This window comes from Haliotis rufescens, unplaced genomic scaffold, assembly GCF_023055435.1.
Source record: "Haliotis rufescens isolate VD_foot unplaced genomic scaffold, xgHalRufe1.0.p SCAF_52, whole genome shotgun sequence".
Classification (NCBI taxonomy): domain Eukaryota; kingdom Metazoa; phylum Mollusca; class Gastropoda; order Lepetellida; family Haliotidae; genus Haliotis; species Haliotis rufescens.
Window position 1 is genome coordinate 998,857 of NW_025964246.1, and position 20,902 is coordinate 1,019,758.

At 39.8% G+C, this 20,902-nt stretch overlaps 1 protein-coding gene and 1 long non-coding RNA gene across 2 annotated transcripts; both read left to right on the forward strand.

The window, feature by feature from the left end:
• Positions 1 to 1,978: 1,978 nt before the first annotated feature.
• LOC125374129 lies at positions 1,979 to 3,856 on the forward strand. Its single transcript, XM_048384923.1, has 2 exons — positions 1,979 to 2,382; positions 3,840 to 3,856. The coding sequence occupies exons 1-2, from the start codon at positions 2,058 to 2,060 to the stop codon at positions 3,854 to 3,856; spliced, it is 342 nt and encodes a 113-aa protein (XP_048240880.1). The 5' UTR covers positions 1,979 to 2,057.
• A 2,142-nt stretch (positions 3,857 to 5,998) lies between these two features.
• On the forward strand, positions 5,999 to 20,324 carry LOC124144046. The gene is made up of 4 exons (XR_006862366.2): positions 5,999 to 6,206; positions 9,265 to 9,430; positions 13,030 to 13,153; positions 14,353 to 20,324. It is a non-coding gene; the product is annotated as an uncharacterized LOC124144046 (long non-coding RNA).
• Positions 20,325 to 20,902: the final 578 nt, after the last annotated feature.

Sequence of the window (20,902 nt, forward strand, 5' to 3'; positions counted from 1 at the left end):
TTATTCATTTATTTCATTAAATATACTTCTTCCTATGAAAGGAAATATTTTATGTTATATGAATGATCCATATGTTAATCATACATTGCTACAAATATTGCATAAGTTAACATGGTTTGCATTTATTTATTATTATTTCTTTATCTGTGAGAAGTTCACAGAGATCGAGAATACACAATATCTAATAGTATATGCAATGTAGGTAAAGAATATCCACGCCCCTCTTTTGATATTAATAAAAACATTGTCTATAATGTTATGTATTAAGTATTCTCCTTTCCCATGCATGGGAAATCTATGCTGCATTTGCTGACGACTGTTTTTTTTCCTTTGACATTGCACAGGAGATCTGTCACCCATTCGTTGTATTTGAATTCTTCGTCAAAGTATAATGTATAAATACGATTGAATTGTCTCGTTTGTTTCAAGGAAACGGCCATGTACTCCTTGTCAAATTAAGTAAACCTCCAATGCAAATCGACATAATTTCAGGGTCCGGTTGCACAGAGCTCTCTTCGGTAACTCGTAACTCAATGTTATTGCAATGGACTCCTAGCTAAGCTACTATTGGATGATAAATCAATTAACCTATTTGTCGAATAGACGTACCTAATGTAATCCATCATTTTTAACCGGAGGATGGATCTTTCAGTCATAAATCGATGTGTACAGTTGCTAGAGTATCATTCTAACAATACGGACATGACACAAGCTGCACGTAAAATAATTGATAAAGGTAGTCCTTGCGGGTTCACATACCTACATGTACATCGCCCAGGACATTGTCATTATTTGCTTTACATCATCTGAGCAACGTTAAAAAAATTGAAACTTGAATAATAATAAATTGATATTATGTATATGAACATGTATAAATCAGCTTGCACACAGACTACTGCAGAATGACATGTCATCCATTTGCTAGTTTAGTTTAGGTTAAACATATTTTATTCACAGAACAAAATGAGAATTGTATTGGGGACAAGTTCTTGCAACTTAGTAAACCCCTCTCCGCATAAAATATGTACAAATATACAGTTGCAAAATAAATACATTTGCTTCAGTCAGTAAAAGTCAGACTTTCCACAAATATTTGTGTAAGTTTGTTACGTTATAATTATTCCATTGTGTATATCACTACCTACTTTACCAATTGAAATATGATTCCATTAGATTAAATATGAACAATTATGATGAAAATCGTCAATAGTATATATTTCAATTAAATACAAAACACACAGAGTATTTCTCAAATAAATAAGAAAACTAAGTTCATTCTTGTAATTAATCCTCTTCTGGACAACCATAGAAATGAAAATCCAAAGCGTTTATATATACATATAACTATACAATAATGTACGATAACCACAACCCTCCCCCACACCCATACTTTAATGACGATTGTACGATAAACCCTGTACCAACCCTGACAATGATAGGTTCTAGTCATTTAACGCCTTTGACACTGAACTTATAAGGTTATTACAATTTACGTAACAAGTTATTACATTTTACCGCAAGTTGAGATTATTACAATTTACGTCAATTTTTATTACAATTTGCGTATTACAATTTACGTCAAGTTTTATTACAATTTACGTTGTTATTACAATTTACGTCAAAATTATTACAATTTGCTGCAAGTATTACAATTTACCTTTTTATTACAATTTACGTCGTAACACGCCCCGCTCTAATAAGCGCCCACGGCGATATTTGCTAATATATTGGCTAGTGAACAATTCCAACTCCTTCCGATTGATCAATGTACACAAGACTTATTTATTCGTGTATAGTACACACTCGTGTGTTATATGGGTGTCTAGCCGGGTGAGCCACATTTCAGAAATGGCTATTGCCGGTAGAGCCACATTTTCATCTGAGTGCATTTCACCTATTCTAGCGGGTAATTAATTAATCTGATTACCGATACCTTTATATGAGTGTCCCACATTTAAATTACTAAGCGTGGTGTATTTCCTGGGACATTAGTTAGAGGGTGTTTCTTTCACTTCACCCAATGTATCTGGAGGAGGGTGCAGAAAGAAGGTCTGGTGATGGACTATAAGGAAGATGAGGAGGTGAAGAAGCTGGTGAGAAGAGCTGCTGCCCTCCCTCTAGTACCTCGTGACAAAGTGGATGATGTGTGGCTTGATGCCATTGCTGACTCTCCTGCTGGCCCTAAAGTGACTGCCTTCATGGACTACGTGACAACCAGTTGGGTTCAAGAAGGGGCCTTCATGCCAGAGATTTGGAACCATTTCGAAAACCAAGGCCACCGTACAAACAATCACCTGGAAGGGTGGCACAACAAGATAAAGAAACTTGCCAAGAAGTGCCACCCGAACATCTACGAGGTAGTGAAGCTATTTCAGCGAGAGCAGTCACTCAAAGAGGTTGCAGTCCTGAGACTCTCTCACCATGCAGTGGTCAGAACCTTCACGAAGAAAGAAGTACAAGGCAATCGATGCACGTATTGCGTCCCTCAAGATCCAGCTCCTGAACCAACACCTGAGTGAGATGAAATATGCTGACCACGTGGGCGACCTCCTTCATCTGCAGTAATGACATTAAATCCATTATAATATTCATATGCTATTCATATTCATCAATGTAAAGTTTTGATGAATATGTTATCCTTGTTGAATAAAAAATGAGAAAACAAGACTTGTTTTGTTATATACGGTAACCTGTTAGAATCACAAAGCATGTTTTGACAGCATAGCCGCGAGAGCCACATTATACAATCACGCAACCATAACCATTGCCGCGAGAGCCACATCAATTTGGGCTATCTATTTTCGAAATGTGGCTTTGCCGGCCTGTATGCACCCTTAATTATGGGCAATTAAATTCTTGATAAATATATATGTTGTGTATAATACACACAGACTTTTTTTCTATCATTTCAGGCTGTCAGCATAAACCACGAAATTTACGATCTTTCAACTCTGTTGTTTTTCACCAAAATTTTATTCTAATAAGAGCCCCCTATTTCTAATTTTGAGAGCGCCCTGGGCACGTATTATGTCGAATACGGTATATAGTTTTCATTGTCTGTTGCTTAACGCAGCGCTCAGCAATAGTCCAGCTATATGACAGCGGTTTGTAAATAGTCAAGTCTGGACCAGACAATCCAGTGAGGCACACCATGAGCATCAATCTACGCAATTAGGATTCAGTAATATCAACCAAGTCAGCGAGCCTGACCACTTGATCACGTTTTATAGTCGCCTCTTACGGCAAGCATGGGTTGCTGAAGACAGAGGTGCCGTTGTACTAAACAACATAATAGCGCAACGACTGTGGTAAGTCGATGTAAGGTATGGGGTTTACGACCACGTTAGCGCTAAGATCGCTTTGTACAACGGCACCCAGGACCACAACCCGGATCTTCACGGGTATAAGCCTTGGAGAGACAGGGTTTGGTTGGTTGGTTGGTTGGTTGTTTAACGCCGCACTCCGCAATATTCCACCTGTATGACGGCGGTCTGTAAATAATCGAGTCTGGACCAGACAATCCAGTGATTAATATCATGATCATCGATCCACGCAATTGGGATCGATGACATGCATCAACTAAGTCAGCGAGCGTGACCACCCGATCCCGTTAGTCGCCTTTTACGACAAGCATAGTCACCTTTTACGGCAAACATGGGTTGCTGAAGACCTATTCTACCCCGGAATCTTCACGGGTCGGTGAGACAGGGGACAAATGTAACACGAGCAACTTATATTACTGCAAATCAATACCAGAAACACTCTTGTCAAGTTATAGTTTATGCTAAATGAAACATGATCATAGTGGCTTTAAAATCCTGTCTCATTTGAATTTCCAGGTCCCGTCGTTACATAATTATTTCGGATGACGGCGATGCTAGCAAGTGTTACAATCGCAATCAATCATGGTTCAAAAATAGTTACGGGCCGATGGATCAAATGTAACACATAAGGGTCAATGTAACAAGTTTTTTAATATTGAAAATACACTACATGGAGAGGGCACGGGTGGCCCAGTCGTCTAAAGCGCCGCGATTCGCTGTGCAGAGTTGCGTCCCTTGGACACGCCAGAAACCTATGATCGCGGGTTCGAATCCCGGTTCGCCCCGATTATGTTTCTAGATTTGTCAGCACCATACCCGTGCTCGTGGGTTTCACAGAAGTGGTAAACGTCTGAGACCTGCGTCACTTCGGGCTTTCCTCCCACATGAAGCTGACACGCCGCGATATAACTGGAATACTGTTAAAAGCGGCGTTAAACCCAACTCACTCACTCACTCACTTAGTACATGGAACTATAAAACTGAATAACTTTGTTTAAACTGGAAACAAATGTACATTCATCACCGTCTGATTGAGAGGTCTGACAATTGAAGAATCCTTGTTTTTTATGAACACTCTTCATGAGCCCAATACTTGCATGGAGAACATTGAACCCATTCTTCACCTGGACGACTTTTTGAAAACTTGTCGCAACAAACCAAGCAAATGTTTATTTCAGAATCAGATGGTACTTGATGTTACCCTGCCTGGCGCTCGGCATTAAGGGGCTAAAACAAGGACTGGTCGGCTCGGAGTCGGTATACCGTGTCTGAGCGGGGTATTCATGTTAAACTGCGGCATGGTATCTCAGTGAGCTAGCACTATAAATCGGCATCAGTCCAGACTAGTAAAAGCAGCCACACAAACACACACACGTACATGCACGTCGCTATATAAGCGCAATAATCTTGGACGCGACGTTAAACCCCATTTCACCTCACCTCACCTTCAGAATCAGAATCACTGTCAGAGTCGTACTTAACGGGCATCTTCTTTTGTTTTTACGCCAGACGTTATAGTTTTGGTTTCTTCTTTTCTTTTGCCTTTAGTGTATTTTCTAACAAGATCCGTTTGACAGACGTGTTAGTAAGGATTTGGTAATCCCCCCCCCCCCCCCCCAGGAAAATATATGCATAGACGTAAGCATTAAGTACATATAAATTACAGCGGCATTGTAATAACATCGTAGTACAAATGAATGGGGCATATTGTTACAACTGCCCCGAATGAAGACGTCCATGTTTCATTACGTGTCACACAGATCTACCGCATACGGCAGTTACACAATTTCTACTTCAAAATATGGCGTAAAGTGACAAGTTTCCATTTCAAAAGTTTAATCACAAAACTAGCAACATACATACGTGCGGTGAAAAAACGTTATGGTATTTATTGAGTTTTGGATTTGCCTGCATAAAATTTGAATTTTGTTCACCGCTTCTTTCCTTGTGGCCACCGCTCCATCAAAGGTGGGTGTCCTTGGTGGGAAGGCTAAGGGACGTAACTCTACATCATAGCTTTTCTTCTGAGAGTAAAGACCCTTAATGTTGTTACGTATGTCCCGTGTCTCCCCTGCTATAAGCCCAATGATAGAGCTTTGCCGTAACGAGTCACTACTGACGTATGTAGGTCAACTTGTCTTGGAAAACAGTAATTACGAAACTGCAACGCAGCTAGGTGGGTTTAAAAAACTGTTTATTGAATAGTTGATGCATATTGGGCGTTATTCAAAACGAATTGGGAGTTACGTGTTGAAATGCTGACGTATAAGCTGGCTTTATCAGAAATATTTTACTATCGGGTACTCGAGTTTCACACCCTAGGTACGCAAGTTAAAAATATTGGACCCGTTGAAGCCCCAAAGCCATTTTGCCACAGATAGATGTAAATCCAATATATTTTTGTACACTGGAGCACGTGTCAGCAGTCAATATTCGGTGTACTTCCAGAAAATGACAAATGGAAATATGTCACACACATCACGAAAATGCTTCGCGCTTGACAAGATTTATCGATCCCACAAAATGTTTGATAAAATAGAGATTAAATTCTTGAATGAACACCAGTGAACACATCTTTAGTTCCTAGTTAGCAAATGACATTTTTGGTTTACCTTTCCAACCCCCCAAAAATGATGCTGTGTTGGTGGATCCTATTTCATAGGGATTATTTACACGACGCACCGGTGATATTGAGAGGCGGTGGAGATTTCCGGCACTTGAATTTGACTGTCAAGAGACTCACATAAACAAATGACATCGTCGTGGGAGAATTGGGCAACTTCTTGCCTGCAAACATCCGCTAAGCAGCAAGCATCTCATCATGCGGGGGTGTTCGGACTAGATGGTTCCGTATGGGGAGCGACAGACGAAGTCGCCAAAGAGGTTAGAATATGGCGCCAGTATCGGTGTTCACTCCTGTTCAAGTTTCTAAATTTGTATTACTTAATTTAACTGAATGAAATTAATCATGAAAAGCATAAGTGCATCATTTTGAACAAAAATATACATCATTTGTTGTGCAATTACAAGTTTGACAGTATGCAATCCCAAATATGAGATATGATTATTCAATCGCAAGCATTAGGCCTGAATTGCCTGTCACACGCGCTCACACAATGTCGGCGTTATTGTTCATTGCGTCAGCGTGTCTTGGTTGTCAGTAGACGAAAGACCATCACGGAGTTGGCTATGTTGCAGCTGTGAGACGTCTGTGTCGTCAGCACTTTTTATCAGTATTTGCAGGGTACCACCAAATCGAGGCATCAAGCATGTAGATCTACTTTGTCCAATATAAGAACTCTTGAACCATATCAGTATACGCGTGTCTGGTACAACAGCGTTAGAAATTGGCACTAGTCCTGTAGTCCTTACCAAACTGCCAAATAGTAAAGGTATCGTAAGGACAAGTAGAAATTGGCCCATTTTAAAGGTTTTGCTATATGTTATCATTGTAAGGACTAGTGGACAAAAACTGTTAGTTTCTAACCCTGTACAAGTCAACAAGCCTGGGAATTTCACATAAAAAGCTTGACTGTGCATTGTGATACGCTCATGGCTAGATATATTTTTGACTTGTCACTCTCTGCAAGACAAAACGGCAGAAATTAAATTTCAGCATTGAAATATTGGCATCCGCGTACAAGATAAAAATTTCATGGCATCCAGTGTACTGCAATGCGTCAGTCCTCTCCCTTGGTCATGTGACATATTTTTTTTGTCACAAATTCCCAGATAGGCTCACCCTGTTCACAGCACCCTTGTTGTGAAAGCCCAGTGCTGCTGAAGGGGTCGTTGTCAGCATAGGTACTACAGATATGTACCCCAGGTTTGTTTCGGTATACAGACATTTACCCTAGCCAAAATCAGAATACAGAAAGGTACCTTAGGGTGAGTCCATTCCGCTGGAGGTCGTATTGCGGAATCCGCTAAACAGGTTCCTTGAACATTTACTAAGACAGTGGTTGCTAAAGACATGCTTAGTTTGACGGTCAGAATCAGTATTTAAATTTGTCATCAATTAATATTGCATAAAAATGGCCCCCTACAAAACACCTATGACTCTCTGTAGCCCATCTAGCGAGTCATAATGACCCCATCTGCAACCAGATGTACGAGTATGGAGACCCGTGAAGATCCGGGGTAGAATAGGTCTTCAGCAACCCATGCTTGCCGTAAAAGGCGATTATGCTTGTCGTAAGAGGTAACTAACAGGATTTGGTGGTCAGGCTCGCTGACTTGGTTTGATGCATGTCATCGTATGTCAATTGCGTGGATCGATGCTCGTGTCTATCACTTGATTGTCTGGTCCAGACTCGATTATGTACAGACTGCCGTCATATAGCTGGAATATTGCAGAGTGCAGCGTTAAACAACAAACAAACAAACAAACAAACAATCCCACCCGGAAGCATCCAAGCAACACTGGATGGCCAATCCGAGGCCACCAGATGTAAGAATACGGAAGCGCCGCAATCACTACACCACTTAACTGGGTTCTGTGCCCAGCATACCAAAAGGGGGTTTGCACTCTCAGCTGTGTCATGATCAAGTTCACTCTGAAAGATAAGCCAGGGTTGATAATCTATGGAGTGATTGTGGTCACACACATCTTTCCTGTCTGAGCAGTGGTCCGGTGGGCTCTCATCTTTAAACCCCTGTGCCAAAAACTGAGTCAACTTGACCAAACATCATTTTCAGTAGATGTTAGTTTACCATATGGACTGTAATTACCAATAGGATTGGAAATAACCGAGTTTTTGTTTGTTGATATATGGTCTGCTAAGCTAGTCCCACTGCGCATGCTGGAACTGGGGCTTCTGGGAAAATCTTGTGTTGTGAGAAAGTGTGTGAGCATGTGCCGGCCGGCGTGACAGGTTGTTTTTGTGTGAGTGGTGTAAGCTGAGGAAGAATGAAAGAAGCAGGTGAGGTGAAATTGGGTTTAACGTCGCATCCAAGATTATTGCACTTATATAGCGACGTGTGTGTGTGTGTGTGTGTGTGTGGCTGCTTGTACTAGACTGGACTGATGCCGATTTATAGTGCTAGCTCACTGAGATACCATGCCGCAGTTTAACATGAATACCCCACTCAGACACAGTATACTGACCCCGAGCCGACCAGTCCTTGTTTTAGCCCCTTAATGCCGAGTGCCAGACAGGGTAACAAGTACCATCTTTTAACGTCTTTTGGTATGACGCGGCCGGGGATCGAACCCCTGACCTTCCGCTCTCCGGGTGGACGCTCTACCACTAGACCACGGAGGCGGTTGAAAGAAGCAGAGTGTCTACAGCGGTTTGTTTTGGTTATTGGACTGGCATTAACATTGTTTACCTCATCTGGGTGGCATTGTTGACGTCACTCGAATCTTATTGTGACATAATGTCGGAATGATGTCACACTGAAGATTGTTGACGTCAATCGACAAATTGTGGTTTTCTAGGACAGCAGTGGTGAGCACTGCATTTTTCTAAAGGGGAGCTCAAAAGGATTAAGAAATAATGGGTAATAAAGAAATTATTACATTCACATGTGTGTCATACTGAGTTTATGAAACTTGTGTAAGAATTCATGTATTACCCTCGCTCACCGAAGTGGTAAATGTCTGAGACCTGCATCACTTCGGGCTTTCCTCCCACATTAAGCTGACACACCGTGATATAACTGGAATACTGTTAAAAGCGGCGTTAAACCCAACTCACTCTTAATCGGGAAATACAATTCTGACCCTGGTTTGTAAAATCAGTATGACACACATGCTTGTATAATACTCTATTTATTAGCTGGGAAACAGAATTTTACTTGACTCTGGGTTCCGATTAGTGACTAAATTCGCAGACGGAGATTCTATTATGTTTGATGTGATTGCGGCGTTAAACAACAAACAAACAAAACATGATTTAGGACATTTGTTAATCTTTTTGTCTGGTGCATCATGTTTCAGATTCCAAAAGATTTTTTCACGACGGTCTCTTCCATCATGTCTGTAGGCGCTGGAGCAGGCAAGCTGAAGATTCAAGACAAGTCGTACATCACAATTCGCTCGGAGGCCAACCTCCTTATAGCCAAGTCTGGAGCAGGGGGACTGACCATTTGCAAGAGCAAGCAGAGTGAGTCGCACAGGAATTGATAATGTTGTTCCCGGTCTTCTTCAGGGGTAGACATTATTGGGCCAGGGGCGGTCGGGTAGCCAAGTGGTTTAAGCGTTCACTCGTCACACCGAAGACTCGTGTTCGATTCCCGACATGGGTACAATGTGTGAAGCCCATTTCTGGTGTCCCCCGATGTGATATTGCTGGAATAGTGCTAAAAGCGGTGTAAAACCATACTCACTTATCACTATTGGGCCAAAGTCTAATCTCGCTTAAATCAAGTCTACAGCGTTAGAAACTAACAGTTTTAGTCCACTAGTCCTTATAATGATAACATATAGCAAAACCCTTAATAATGGTAAATTTCTACTAGTCCTTATGATACCTTAACTATTGGGCAGTTTGGCAAGGACCACAGGACTAGTGCCAATTTCTAACGCTGTATATATATAGGTCATGTCAGGTAAACCTTCTAATCAACTGACCAGTCTTTTAAGTTCTTGTTATTAATTCAAAAAGATGTGTGTTTGTTGAATTATTTTGAAAAACGTCAGAACACTTGTTTCTAGTATGCAGTCAGTGAAGTAATGTCCTAAGGATCCCCAAAATGTATTTGAAAGTTGGGGAAGTGTTCCGTGCACACTTCGGCCAGCTTTATTATATCAGCGTTAGACATTGGCACTAGCCCTCAGAGCTCCAGATAAGCTTTTGGTGTTGTGGGTATGTTACCCATGCATTCTAAAATCATTGGGTGTCTGGGTTCTATCTGGGTATTCAAATTTCTGTTACCCACTAGTTTTTACACATTACATATTTAAGTTAAATATTTAAAAACACTTCATCTAGTCCCTGCAAGCTGTTGAGGTGTGGGTTCGAGAGCTTTATAGAACTCAAAAATACTGCGATACTTCCACCAGAAAGTGTGATGGCAAATGATCATGATGTAACTGTCATCGTGGAGTTTGGCAAGGTTGACGGAATGTCCGTATATAATTTCAAAATAAGTTTGATTTGCTAATCGAAAACGCAGGGTTACTTCACAATATTTTGATGATACACACAAGTTTTATTTTTGTAGCGTATCTGTAATGTTCGTTGCGTATTTGATATGCTTGAATTTTATTTCACTGCGTATTTCTGCATTTCTGATGGGTATTTTACGCAGATACGCAGCTTATCTGGAGCTCTGGACCTATAGTCCTTGACAAACTGCCCAATACTTCAGGTATAATGAGGACAAGTTACAGCAACAAAAAGACTCCGAGAGAGGTTACTGTCACATAGATTAAAAAAAAAGAAGCTTTCTAATGGTGGGCACTTGGCAGTCTTCGACGTACGTGTTATTCATACGAAGCTTAAAAAAAATGGTATTTCTTCATGTTACTTAGCAGACAGCCCTGTTATCGGGAAATGGGTAAAGACAGATGTTATTTTAATTCTTTTTAAAATAATTTTCCAATTACACAAACAATGAAAATATAAAAGAAATAGTAAGTGGATTTTCTGAATTTAGATAATGTAATAAAACATAGCTTTCATATGTATGAACAGTAGGCTTAGACCTTTTAAATGGTGTATTACATGATAAATGTTGGCTTCATCTATCACGCAAGAGTCTCTCGGAACTTTCAATTTACATGAATCAGTGACAAGTTAAATGAAGTCAATTCCACTGACATTTAGATTTTTTCAATCTTTCAAGACATCAGGCATACACCATTGTGTACAAAATTGAGATTGAAGTAAAGAATCTTTTTAAAGTGATCCATGATCATGTAATCATATCATGTTTGACAGTTCTCAAAACAAACATCTATTTGAGAGCCAGCTAATATATAAATGCTCAAACATTTAACATTGTTACAATTGCAACACTGTGTGCAAATTTGATGTCTTTTACTGTAATCAATTATAATAAATAACAAACAACTTCAAATAAACATAATCTTGTATTTATCACGATTGTAAAAGGTAAAGTTGCATGGCGAATAGCGTTTCATTTTGGCTACTGATTAAAAATATCTACTTAGCTATGAACTTTGAGCCCTGTGCAGAGCACAGCACAGGAAGTTTCCACTACCTTTCGAAAGAGAGAGAGAGAGAAAAGTAATGGTATGAGTCAGGATAAGTATTAATGATATTTTTACTCTAAAAAATACATTGTAATAAAACGTGTTTCCTCGCTAAACGCATCAAATCACTTGAGCACCTTGACTAAAAACGTGAAAAGATTTGGAAAAATATCGTTTGACACCCAGTTAACGGTACACATGCTTTGCAAATCCTGCAGTTAACCAAAATCTGCAATGTTGTTCACGAAACAGATATCGATTTCGTTAGGTGAGTTTTGATTGGACTGTGCATGGACTCGTTAGGCATGCCAAAATAGAACTATTTTCCATACAGTGGCTAAACGTGACAGCTACTTATTAAACTGTGAGCTTATGTCTAATCACCTTGCAATGAAGCTACACTTGCTTTAGTTTCATTACAAATTTTAATATTGTACACAAACTAATACATGTACTCCCAGTTCCTATCAAGAGTTGAGTACCATAACAGTCTCAAGTACTGAGTCTGGTCAAATTCTGTTTGATCTAGCTCAGCTAATAACCGTCTATATAGTGACGCTAAACATGCTACACTACTGACAATGATGTTAAGAGACATGTTCGGGCCATCTTCCCGAGGCAAGAGAGTTAACTGACTTTAAAAGTCCAGTTTCCACCCTTGACGAACTAGACTGGAATTCCTGGGCTTGATCGTAGCGCCACCAGTGGCTATTACAAGTTATGTCCCTTCTCAGCCTCTCCTATGGACCAATCGGATTCCACCTCTCGTATCACTTGCATTTGTTTCAACCAAAATGGTGGTGCCCAGTCGAAACAATCTGATCGATTATCAAGATCTATAATGTGAAAAAACAGGTCTTACATCGCAAAGTGCATCATTTCAACACCTTGATTAAAAACATGAAAAATTTTGGAAAATATCTGTTTGACAACAAGTTGCCGGTGCACATGCGGAAATCTGCACGACAGTTTACAAACCGGATTTCGATTTTGTTGTGCGATTTTGATTGTACTATGCATGGACTCATTAGTTCGGCAAGGGTGGAAACTGGACGTTTATGGTCAGTTAACTCCCTTGCCTCGGGAAGATGTGTTTGGTCTAGTAGACCCAAACGTTTTTTGGCTCAGACTGGTATAACCCCCTCCGTGGTCTAATGGTAGAGCGTCTGCCCGAAGAGAGGAAGGTCCGGGGTTCGATCCCCAGCCGCGTCATACCAAAAGACGTTAAAAGATGGTACTTGTTGTTACCCTGTCTGGCGCTCGGCATTAAGGGGCTAAAACAAGGACTGGTCGGCTTGGAGTCAGTATACTGTGTCTGAGTGGGATATTCATGTTAAACTGCGGCATGGTATCTCAGTGAGCTAGCACTATAAATCGGCATCAGTCCGGACTAGTACAAGCAGCCACACAGACATACACGTGCATGCACGTCGCTATATAAGTGCAATAATCTTGGACGCGAAGTTAAACCCCATTTCACCTCACCTCACCTCAGACTGGTATAATTACATTCCATAATTCATACCTCGCTGTTTTTGTTTTCAGCCTACGTTATTGGAATGTATGACGATGAATCTGTCCAGCCTTCAAACAACTGTTTAGCCGTGACAAGTATCTGTGACGCGCTCAAAGAAGCTGGTTACTAGAGCAACGGCTGATTTCTTACAAGGTGAGACAATCCTAAGTCACTGCTGGATTTAGGAGAGAAAGCAACATGCCCAGTCGTCAGTGCACGACAACTTGTTCCTCTACATTGTTGACAAAATTGTGACCACTTCCAGTGTAGTAGTAATGATGATGATGATGATGACAGTGTAGTAGTAATGATGATGATGATGATGATGATGATTGTGGTGGTGGTGCTGGTGATGATGATGATGGTGGTGGTGCTGGTGATGGTGGTGGTGATGATGGTGGTGGTGATGGTGGTGATGATGATGATGATGATGATGATGTGTATTTATAAACCCCTAGCCTCCATAAACAATGAGCATTCTCAAAGCACTACAGTCAGTGAATATTATCCTCGGGGAATCATGAATCTTTAGCTGAGATTTGAACATGATTTTTATGCTCAGAGGTAGTTTATTCCACAGTTCTAGGGGGGCAACACTGAAAGATTGCTGTCAATAAATTCTGCAGGATAGGATGGTCAGGCCTGTTGACTTGGATGATGCATTTCACTGCCTCCCAATTGCATAGATCAATGCTCATGATGTCAATCACAGGATTGTCTGGTCCAGACTCGATTATTTACAGACTGCCGTCATGTAGCTGGAATAATGCTGAGAGGGCATTAAACAACAAACAAACACAAACAAACATCCACCTGCTTTCTCAAACTAGTAGAATGAGTGCTTTAGAATTAGATTTGATTTAGAAATAACAAGACCCGTGGTAGCCTAGTGGTTAAAGCGTTCGCTCGTCACACCGAAAACCCAGGTTCGATTCCCGACATGGGGACATTGTGTGAAGCCCATTTCTGGTGTCCCTCGCCGTGATATTGCTGGAATATTGCTATAAGCTGCGTAAAACCATACTCACTCACTCACTAACAAGACCCGTGAAGATCCGGGATAGAATAGGTCTTCAGCAACCCATGCTTGTTGTAAGAGGTGACTGATGGGATCGGGTGGTCAGGCTCGCTGACTTGGTTGATGCATGTCAGCGATCCCAATTGCGTGGATCAATGCTCATGATGTCAATCACTGGATTGTCTGGTCCAGACTCGATTATTTACAGACCGCCGTCATATAGCTGGAATATCGCAGAGTGGCGTTAAACAACAAACAAACAATAGAAACAACAAAACTTGCAATAACATTAGGTTCCAGATTATTGATAATATTTTGTACTTTTTGTCCACAGACCTGTATTGAGATGCTGCCTGGCCATATTCGAATGGAATCCGGTTGGTGTGTTGGAGTGGCCTGCCTGTCTGTCTCATGGTAATGCAGCTACTATGCATTGTAGTCGACTTAACAGTGGTTACACTGGGGAGTGGTGTTGTGGTACATCCGATCCAACACAGATATTAAATTGCATGACATATTTTATGTACATTTTTAAATTTTAAATTTAAAAAAATTTCAATGCTTGTCAGTATTTGTGAAGGCATTTCTTCCAACTGTTTATGAAATTGACATGCTTGTTGTTGTTATTAGTTACATTCATGTCATTATTTTACAATCCTGGGTTCAGTAACCACAGTTGCAGTGGCTGACTCTTGTGTCTTCAGTTCACTCATGCATAGCAGTGTTTGAGCTGAATATTTTATTTCATATATTTTGAGGGTACTCCAGCTTTGACAGTTCTCTTGGTCCATCATTTTTATGGAGCAAACTTGAACAGCCAATGCTTCATCCTAGTGTGTGACATCATTGTTACCCTATTGGTATCATCGCTGCCACCAGTGTGCAAGCGGCCATTACAAGAATCTTGACAATGTTCCCTCTAACCCCAGTTGCAGTGATCTAGTTACAATTTTTAGTGAATTGGGGTAAGGTTTGCGACTGACTTACTATTTTATTACGTTTAATGACTCTCTACTTAATTAATGTTTGATTGTTTAATAAGCTTGGTTTGAGATTAGACACTTACGGAAAAGCAGAAAAGCGCCCAACTTCCATGTTCATTATTCACTAAACTAATTAGATTACTGTTAAATTGAAATGAAATTCAAATTAACAATCAAAATCATTTAGCTGGGGAAAGTGTATTTGGCGTAATGACAGTCGTCCCTTGTTTGTAAACATGACGGTCAGTCGATTGCGTGTTCATCTCAATGCATCCCGAGTTGTGGCAGCGATAGATTTGAGAGCTCCATGTATGTGCTACGGTGTGAGGAGCTTGTTAAGACTCCATTCAAGGGAGACAATTCTTGTAGGTACTACATCTGATGGATACTGTGAAGGGAGTTGTGGTAACTGGTCCACTGTAAGGTTTGCTCATTTGTGTAAAGGTCATTTGTGTTAATACATATGCATTGCAATAAGTTTTCCCACCTTGTCATAAGCCATGTGTATCCTATCAGTACAGACAGAAGGGTTTGTGTATGAGTGTCAGGAGTCAACAGTAACTGGAAAACTGTTCGAAGAGGTGTTAAACCCAACTCACTCTCTCATAAGCAATGTTCAGAATTAGGTTTTAGAGTTTTGGAGTCCATTTAAAAGCCCTGAGTTTGATTGAAGGGTGTCTGGACATTCTATTGTAGTGAACGTCATGGCCCCAGTATACCAAAGAGCTTCTTAAGTCACTTTGACCAGCAGTAAAAAATATTTACTTTCTCAGATAAGTATGTTTAGTTTTTTTCGGTTGAGTGGAAACTTGTTAAGTGATGATTTTTTATTCTCGGTTGTGACATGTACTCAATGAACACCGTGTGAATGTAAAATAAATGCTTCATAAAAACAATTCGTCCAGAAATTATTGACAATGCCAGGTCAAGTCTGTGAAACATATTTTGCAAGCAAGGATGGTGGCAGCCCACATTCCGTCAGTCCTTTAAAATGTCATTTCCAGTCAGTCCTTAATGCCTACATTCCGTTAGTCCTTTAACATGTCATATCCTGTCAGTCCTTAATGCTTTGCAGCAAAGTAGAAGTCAGGCTGCCAAGTTTGTGTTGGTCAGCTACCCAATTGGTCCATGTAGACCTCTATCTTTGTTTGTGTTTGTGTCACGTTAATATTTATTTTTTCGGTTTCATTTCCCTATCAGTATAGAGTAATCCTCATCCTGATGTTTAAAACTTACATCGTTATGTAGCCTCGTTTACTTGATATTGAATATGACAATTTTTGTTACTGTCATTATCAGACCGGGGTAGAATAGGTCTTCAGCAACCCATGCTTGCAGTAAAAGGCGACTGGGTTTGTCGTAAGAGGCGACTAATGGGATCGGAAGGTCAGGCTTGCTGTCTTGGTTGATACATGTCATCGTATCTCAATTGCGTGGATCGATGCTCATGATGTCAATCACTGGATTGTCTGGTCCAGACTCGATTATTTACAGTCCGCCGTCATATAGCTGGAATATTGTTGAGTGCGGCGTTTAACAACAAACAAGTAACAAGATAAGTTTTCAAAGGGTTTTTGGTTAAAGCATTTTCACGACTTGTGTCAAGATCCCTTTTACAACATAAGCAGCCGAAGATATTTGTTGTTGTGTTTAAGACTAGTCAAGATGACTAGTGGAATCTTTGTTCACTAGTCGTCCAAAGACAAATATGTTTACTATGTTTACATTTGTTGTCTGTTTTATTCAGTTCAATTTGTAGCAAGGTTGAAGCATTAAGAACAGGTTCAAGACTGTAGCCCTCAAATGCTACTAGTCAATGAGGACTACCATCATTGTATTTTTGCTTTTTCTCACCACAATTTAGTAGGCTAGTGAATTTTGAAGGCTCATTTCACCGTGATTTGTTTATGAAGGGAGACACCTGAGAAGAGACTAACAAGCTGCGCAAAGCACGTCTCAGACTCTAGTTTTAATCACTACCTTGAAACCCATTTTCAAATAACTGTAAAAGAAAAAACACATTTATCCTCAACTAGAGTCTTGCATTTCCAGACCTGATGTTCTCTAAGGCTACAAGAAAGGAAATTTTTCTTGGGCATTGGTGTGTCGTTTTTAATTCTGGACATCGGTCATTTAAAAAAGATATTTCAAATTGACAGGGTTAGAAATTAACACTAGCCCGCTAGCCCAAGGCTAGTAAAAAATTCATTCGGGCTAGTACAAATTTCCAAATTTCCCCATTGTTTTAACATTACAAAGTCATTTTATCCTTAGTGGGGCAAGTGAAGTTTTTGAGTTTAGTTCTAACCCTGATTGACAATTGATAAAATATGTTCAAAGTGTGCCTGGCTTTGATTGTTGGTCTTCTTGGAAAAAAATGAGTATTTAATTATAGAAACCTGTTTTTATGCGAACTAACTACAGTAGAGTCTCGGTAATACACTCGTTCTTTTTCCGACACTAATGATGGGAACCAATTAAATCCGTGCTATTTAGACCCGTTACTCCGCTAATCATATCCAACCAACCATGTCGGATTATCGGGACTTGACTGTAGATTGTCAAATTTGTCTGTATACAGAGATACGTTGTCAATGTTGATACTCTTCTGAGGTCAACTTTCCTGATGAGCAAATTTCTAGATTTAAATATAGATTAAATATATTTATTAAATACATTTAAATATAGATAAATATAGATATGGAAAGATGTCCCTTATAAACCACGTGCCAAACAAGATACTGGAACGTGAGTTTTTGCCGGATTACTGGGGCATGGACAGAGAGGTTTTTGCTGTTCCATTGTTCCTGCTGCTGCAACTTTTTCTAACAAATGGACTAATGTGGTCCTGAAAATGTACCGATTGTTACTTTGTTATTATTCCAAACCAGTTGTTTTTATCTTCAGTTTTGTTTTTTGTTGGGTCTTTTTTCCATGTAAGACCAGTACATTCCTGTAGGTAGTAGACAAAGAAAACATTATGTTATGTCGGATCAAAGTTGGACTAAAGATGTCTTTTACTCCCAAGGCGATAGGACCAGGTGAACCTTGACTTCCAAATAGAAATGAAGGATGAGTGGGTTTTGAGTCAATCAGATGTCCGATTTCTAACACGATTCGGGGGCGGTCAGGTAGCCTAGTGGTTTAAGCGTTCGCTCGTCACACCGAAGACCCGGGTTCGATTCCTGACATGGGCACAATGTGTGAAGCCCATTTCTGGTGTCCCCCGCCGTGATATTGCTGGAATATTGTTAAAAGCTGCGTAAAACCATACTCACTCACTCACTGTATGAGATATGATCTGTATTGTAATGTCGGGGTATATGATATGATTAGTATCACAGTGCAAGGGACATTGTACAATCTTAATAAGAGACAAGGAGTATCCATGCCAAAGAGAAATGTTTAAGTTTTCCAGCTCTACACACTTCTAAGTGCCCCAAACTACCGAAATGCATTAATCTACTGCTTATAAGTCTTAAATAACAACACTCCAACTCTCAGTCGTCCAGGTGTCACTTTAATTATCTACGTCATCACCTTATGCCAATTTGCGCTAAACACAAATCAAACCAGTCAAGATTATTGTACATAAGAAGCAAATTTTGAATCTACAAAGCAAAAAGCCATCTGTATTTCAATACTTTCCAAGTTGGCGTGTTGTTGCTCCTTTGAGCAGGAGCGTTTTTTATGTGCTGTAAAACATGAATATATTCCTACCTGTATCAGGGGACGGTCGGGTAGCCTAATGGTTAAAGCGTTCGCTTGTCACGCTGAAGACCCGGGTTCGATTCCCGACATGGGTACAATGTGTGAAGCCCATTTCTGGTGTCCCCTGCCGTGATATTGCTGGAATATTGCTAAAAGCGGCGTAAAACCATACTCACTCACTCACTCACTCACTCACTCATACCTGTATCTTAAAAGCTTCATGAAACACTGCATGAATGAGTCCTTATTTCATTTTATGATCAACCGTATACCTTGTTATATTATGATACCAGTATTCATATGTTTTCTGTATTTAGTCCATATTTCCACTTTCATTGTAATCTTCAGTGAATATTTATATTTATCAGTTTTAAACTTTTTTTGGTTCTACAGTGCTCTGCATGTGTTGTGTTATGTTTCTTGTAGTTAGACTGTTTGATTGTGATGATGGAAGCACCAGGATGAAGCCAAACTCCTCCATGTGATATTATGATAGGCCAATACAGTACCACCATGCCATTTAACTTTATTTTATTACCCTGACAAGAAATACACTGCTGGGCAAAAGAAAGTATCACTTGAAAATTCAATTGACCAATCAAAACGGTACTAGGATGAAAATAGTTGCCAAAACATGCTATGCTACCTGTATCAAATACCTCACCATCGAATAACCATTTCCTGTTTGATTCATTGTCAGCCACCATCGAACATTGTTGTATACTTTCTTTTGCCCAGCAGTGTGTTTGAGGCCACAACAGCATTTTGTGGTAATATCATAGTTTCGTTTTTGTAGTCTAGTCATATGTATTGTTACTTTTGGGGACAAAATCTACATAACAAATCATTGACTGTTAACACCTAAAAACTAAATTGTCATTTTTGTGGTAGAAATCTATCGGATCAATTTGTTGAAACTTACCGTTTTTTGTGTTTGTTAATATGCCTGGTACTGTAGTCCCATGATGCCACTATTGCAGGAACTGTCTCAGAGTCTCTGATGTGATATAACAAATATGCCATAGGTAATACTCATCTATATGCATTGGTGAACTGGGTATACTGTATTCGACGTAATAAGCGATATGTGGTTATATATTTTCTAGTGTACAATCCCAATTAGCACCCCTTCCAATTGATCAGTGTACACAAGACTTATTTATTCGCGTATAATAAGTACTCGTGTGTTATATGCACCTTAATTATGGGCAATTAAATTCTTGAAAAATATATCTGTCATACATAACTCTGTTTTGTTTTTTTCCACCAAAATATTATTCTAGTAAGAGCCCCCTATTCCTAATTTTGAGAGCGCCCTGGGCGCTTATTACGTCGAATACGGTAAGTATTTTTTAGTGCTAAATTTAGTAACTTACTGCTCAAAGCAGATTTGTTCTGACAGCACTATCTTTTTTTGCAACCGTATTATTGCTTGCAGTATTATACATTGTGTTCACAATTTGTTACCCGAGCTTTAAAAGAATTTTTATTGACAACATTCCTTGTAAAGGATAGGAAACTTGGTGTGATGAAGCTTTCATTCTTGTAAATGACAGTCATCACTTGGCCTGATTAACATCCTTGCTGCTTTGAAGTGATACTATTCTCAATCTCATTAAAATCAGATCTTAGTTCTCGCTACCGCTAAACAAAGATCTGAGGACATCCCATTATGGGCATGTCAGACCGACCTTGCGCAAACTTTGATTGACCAATGGAATGACTGACAAGAAGTCGACATTAGCCAATCAGAAGGCAGCTTACTCGTGCTTTACGGCACTAATTTCAAATTGGCGACTACACTTCCAAACATATTTTGACAAATTCTCGATTACAAATTTGAAACCTGAACAAAAGAACATTCTGGAATGGCTAATAAATGGTCTAGGTTATATGGATTCAGTCGTTAACCCCATAACTATCGTTCGAAATACCCCGTGTAAAAAGTTTTTGAGGTTGCATGATTAGAAATCACATTCTGACTGTCACTTTCATGATCTGGTAGGTGATGCTCTGATTGGTCGGATGAAAGGTCGCTCTGACGTGACCCCTAATGGGATGTCCTCAGATCTTTGTTTAGCATCAGCAAGAACTACGATCTGATTTTAATGAGATTGTACTATTCTGATACTCACCTTACTGTAAGTAGAAAAGTAATAAAAAAGACCCAACTGAATTGTTAGGCGCCTC

Bases quoted from the DNA above. Each gene is read 5' to 3' on its own strand.
- LOC125374129 (XM_048384923.1), top strand. From the start codon at position 2,058: ATGGACTATAAGGAAGATGAGGAGGTGAAGAAGCTGGTGAGAAGAGCT.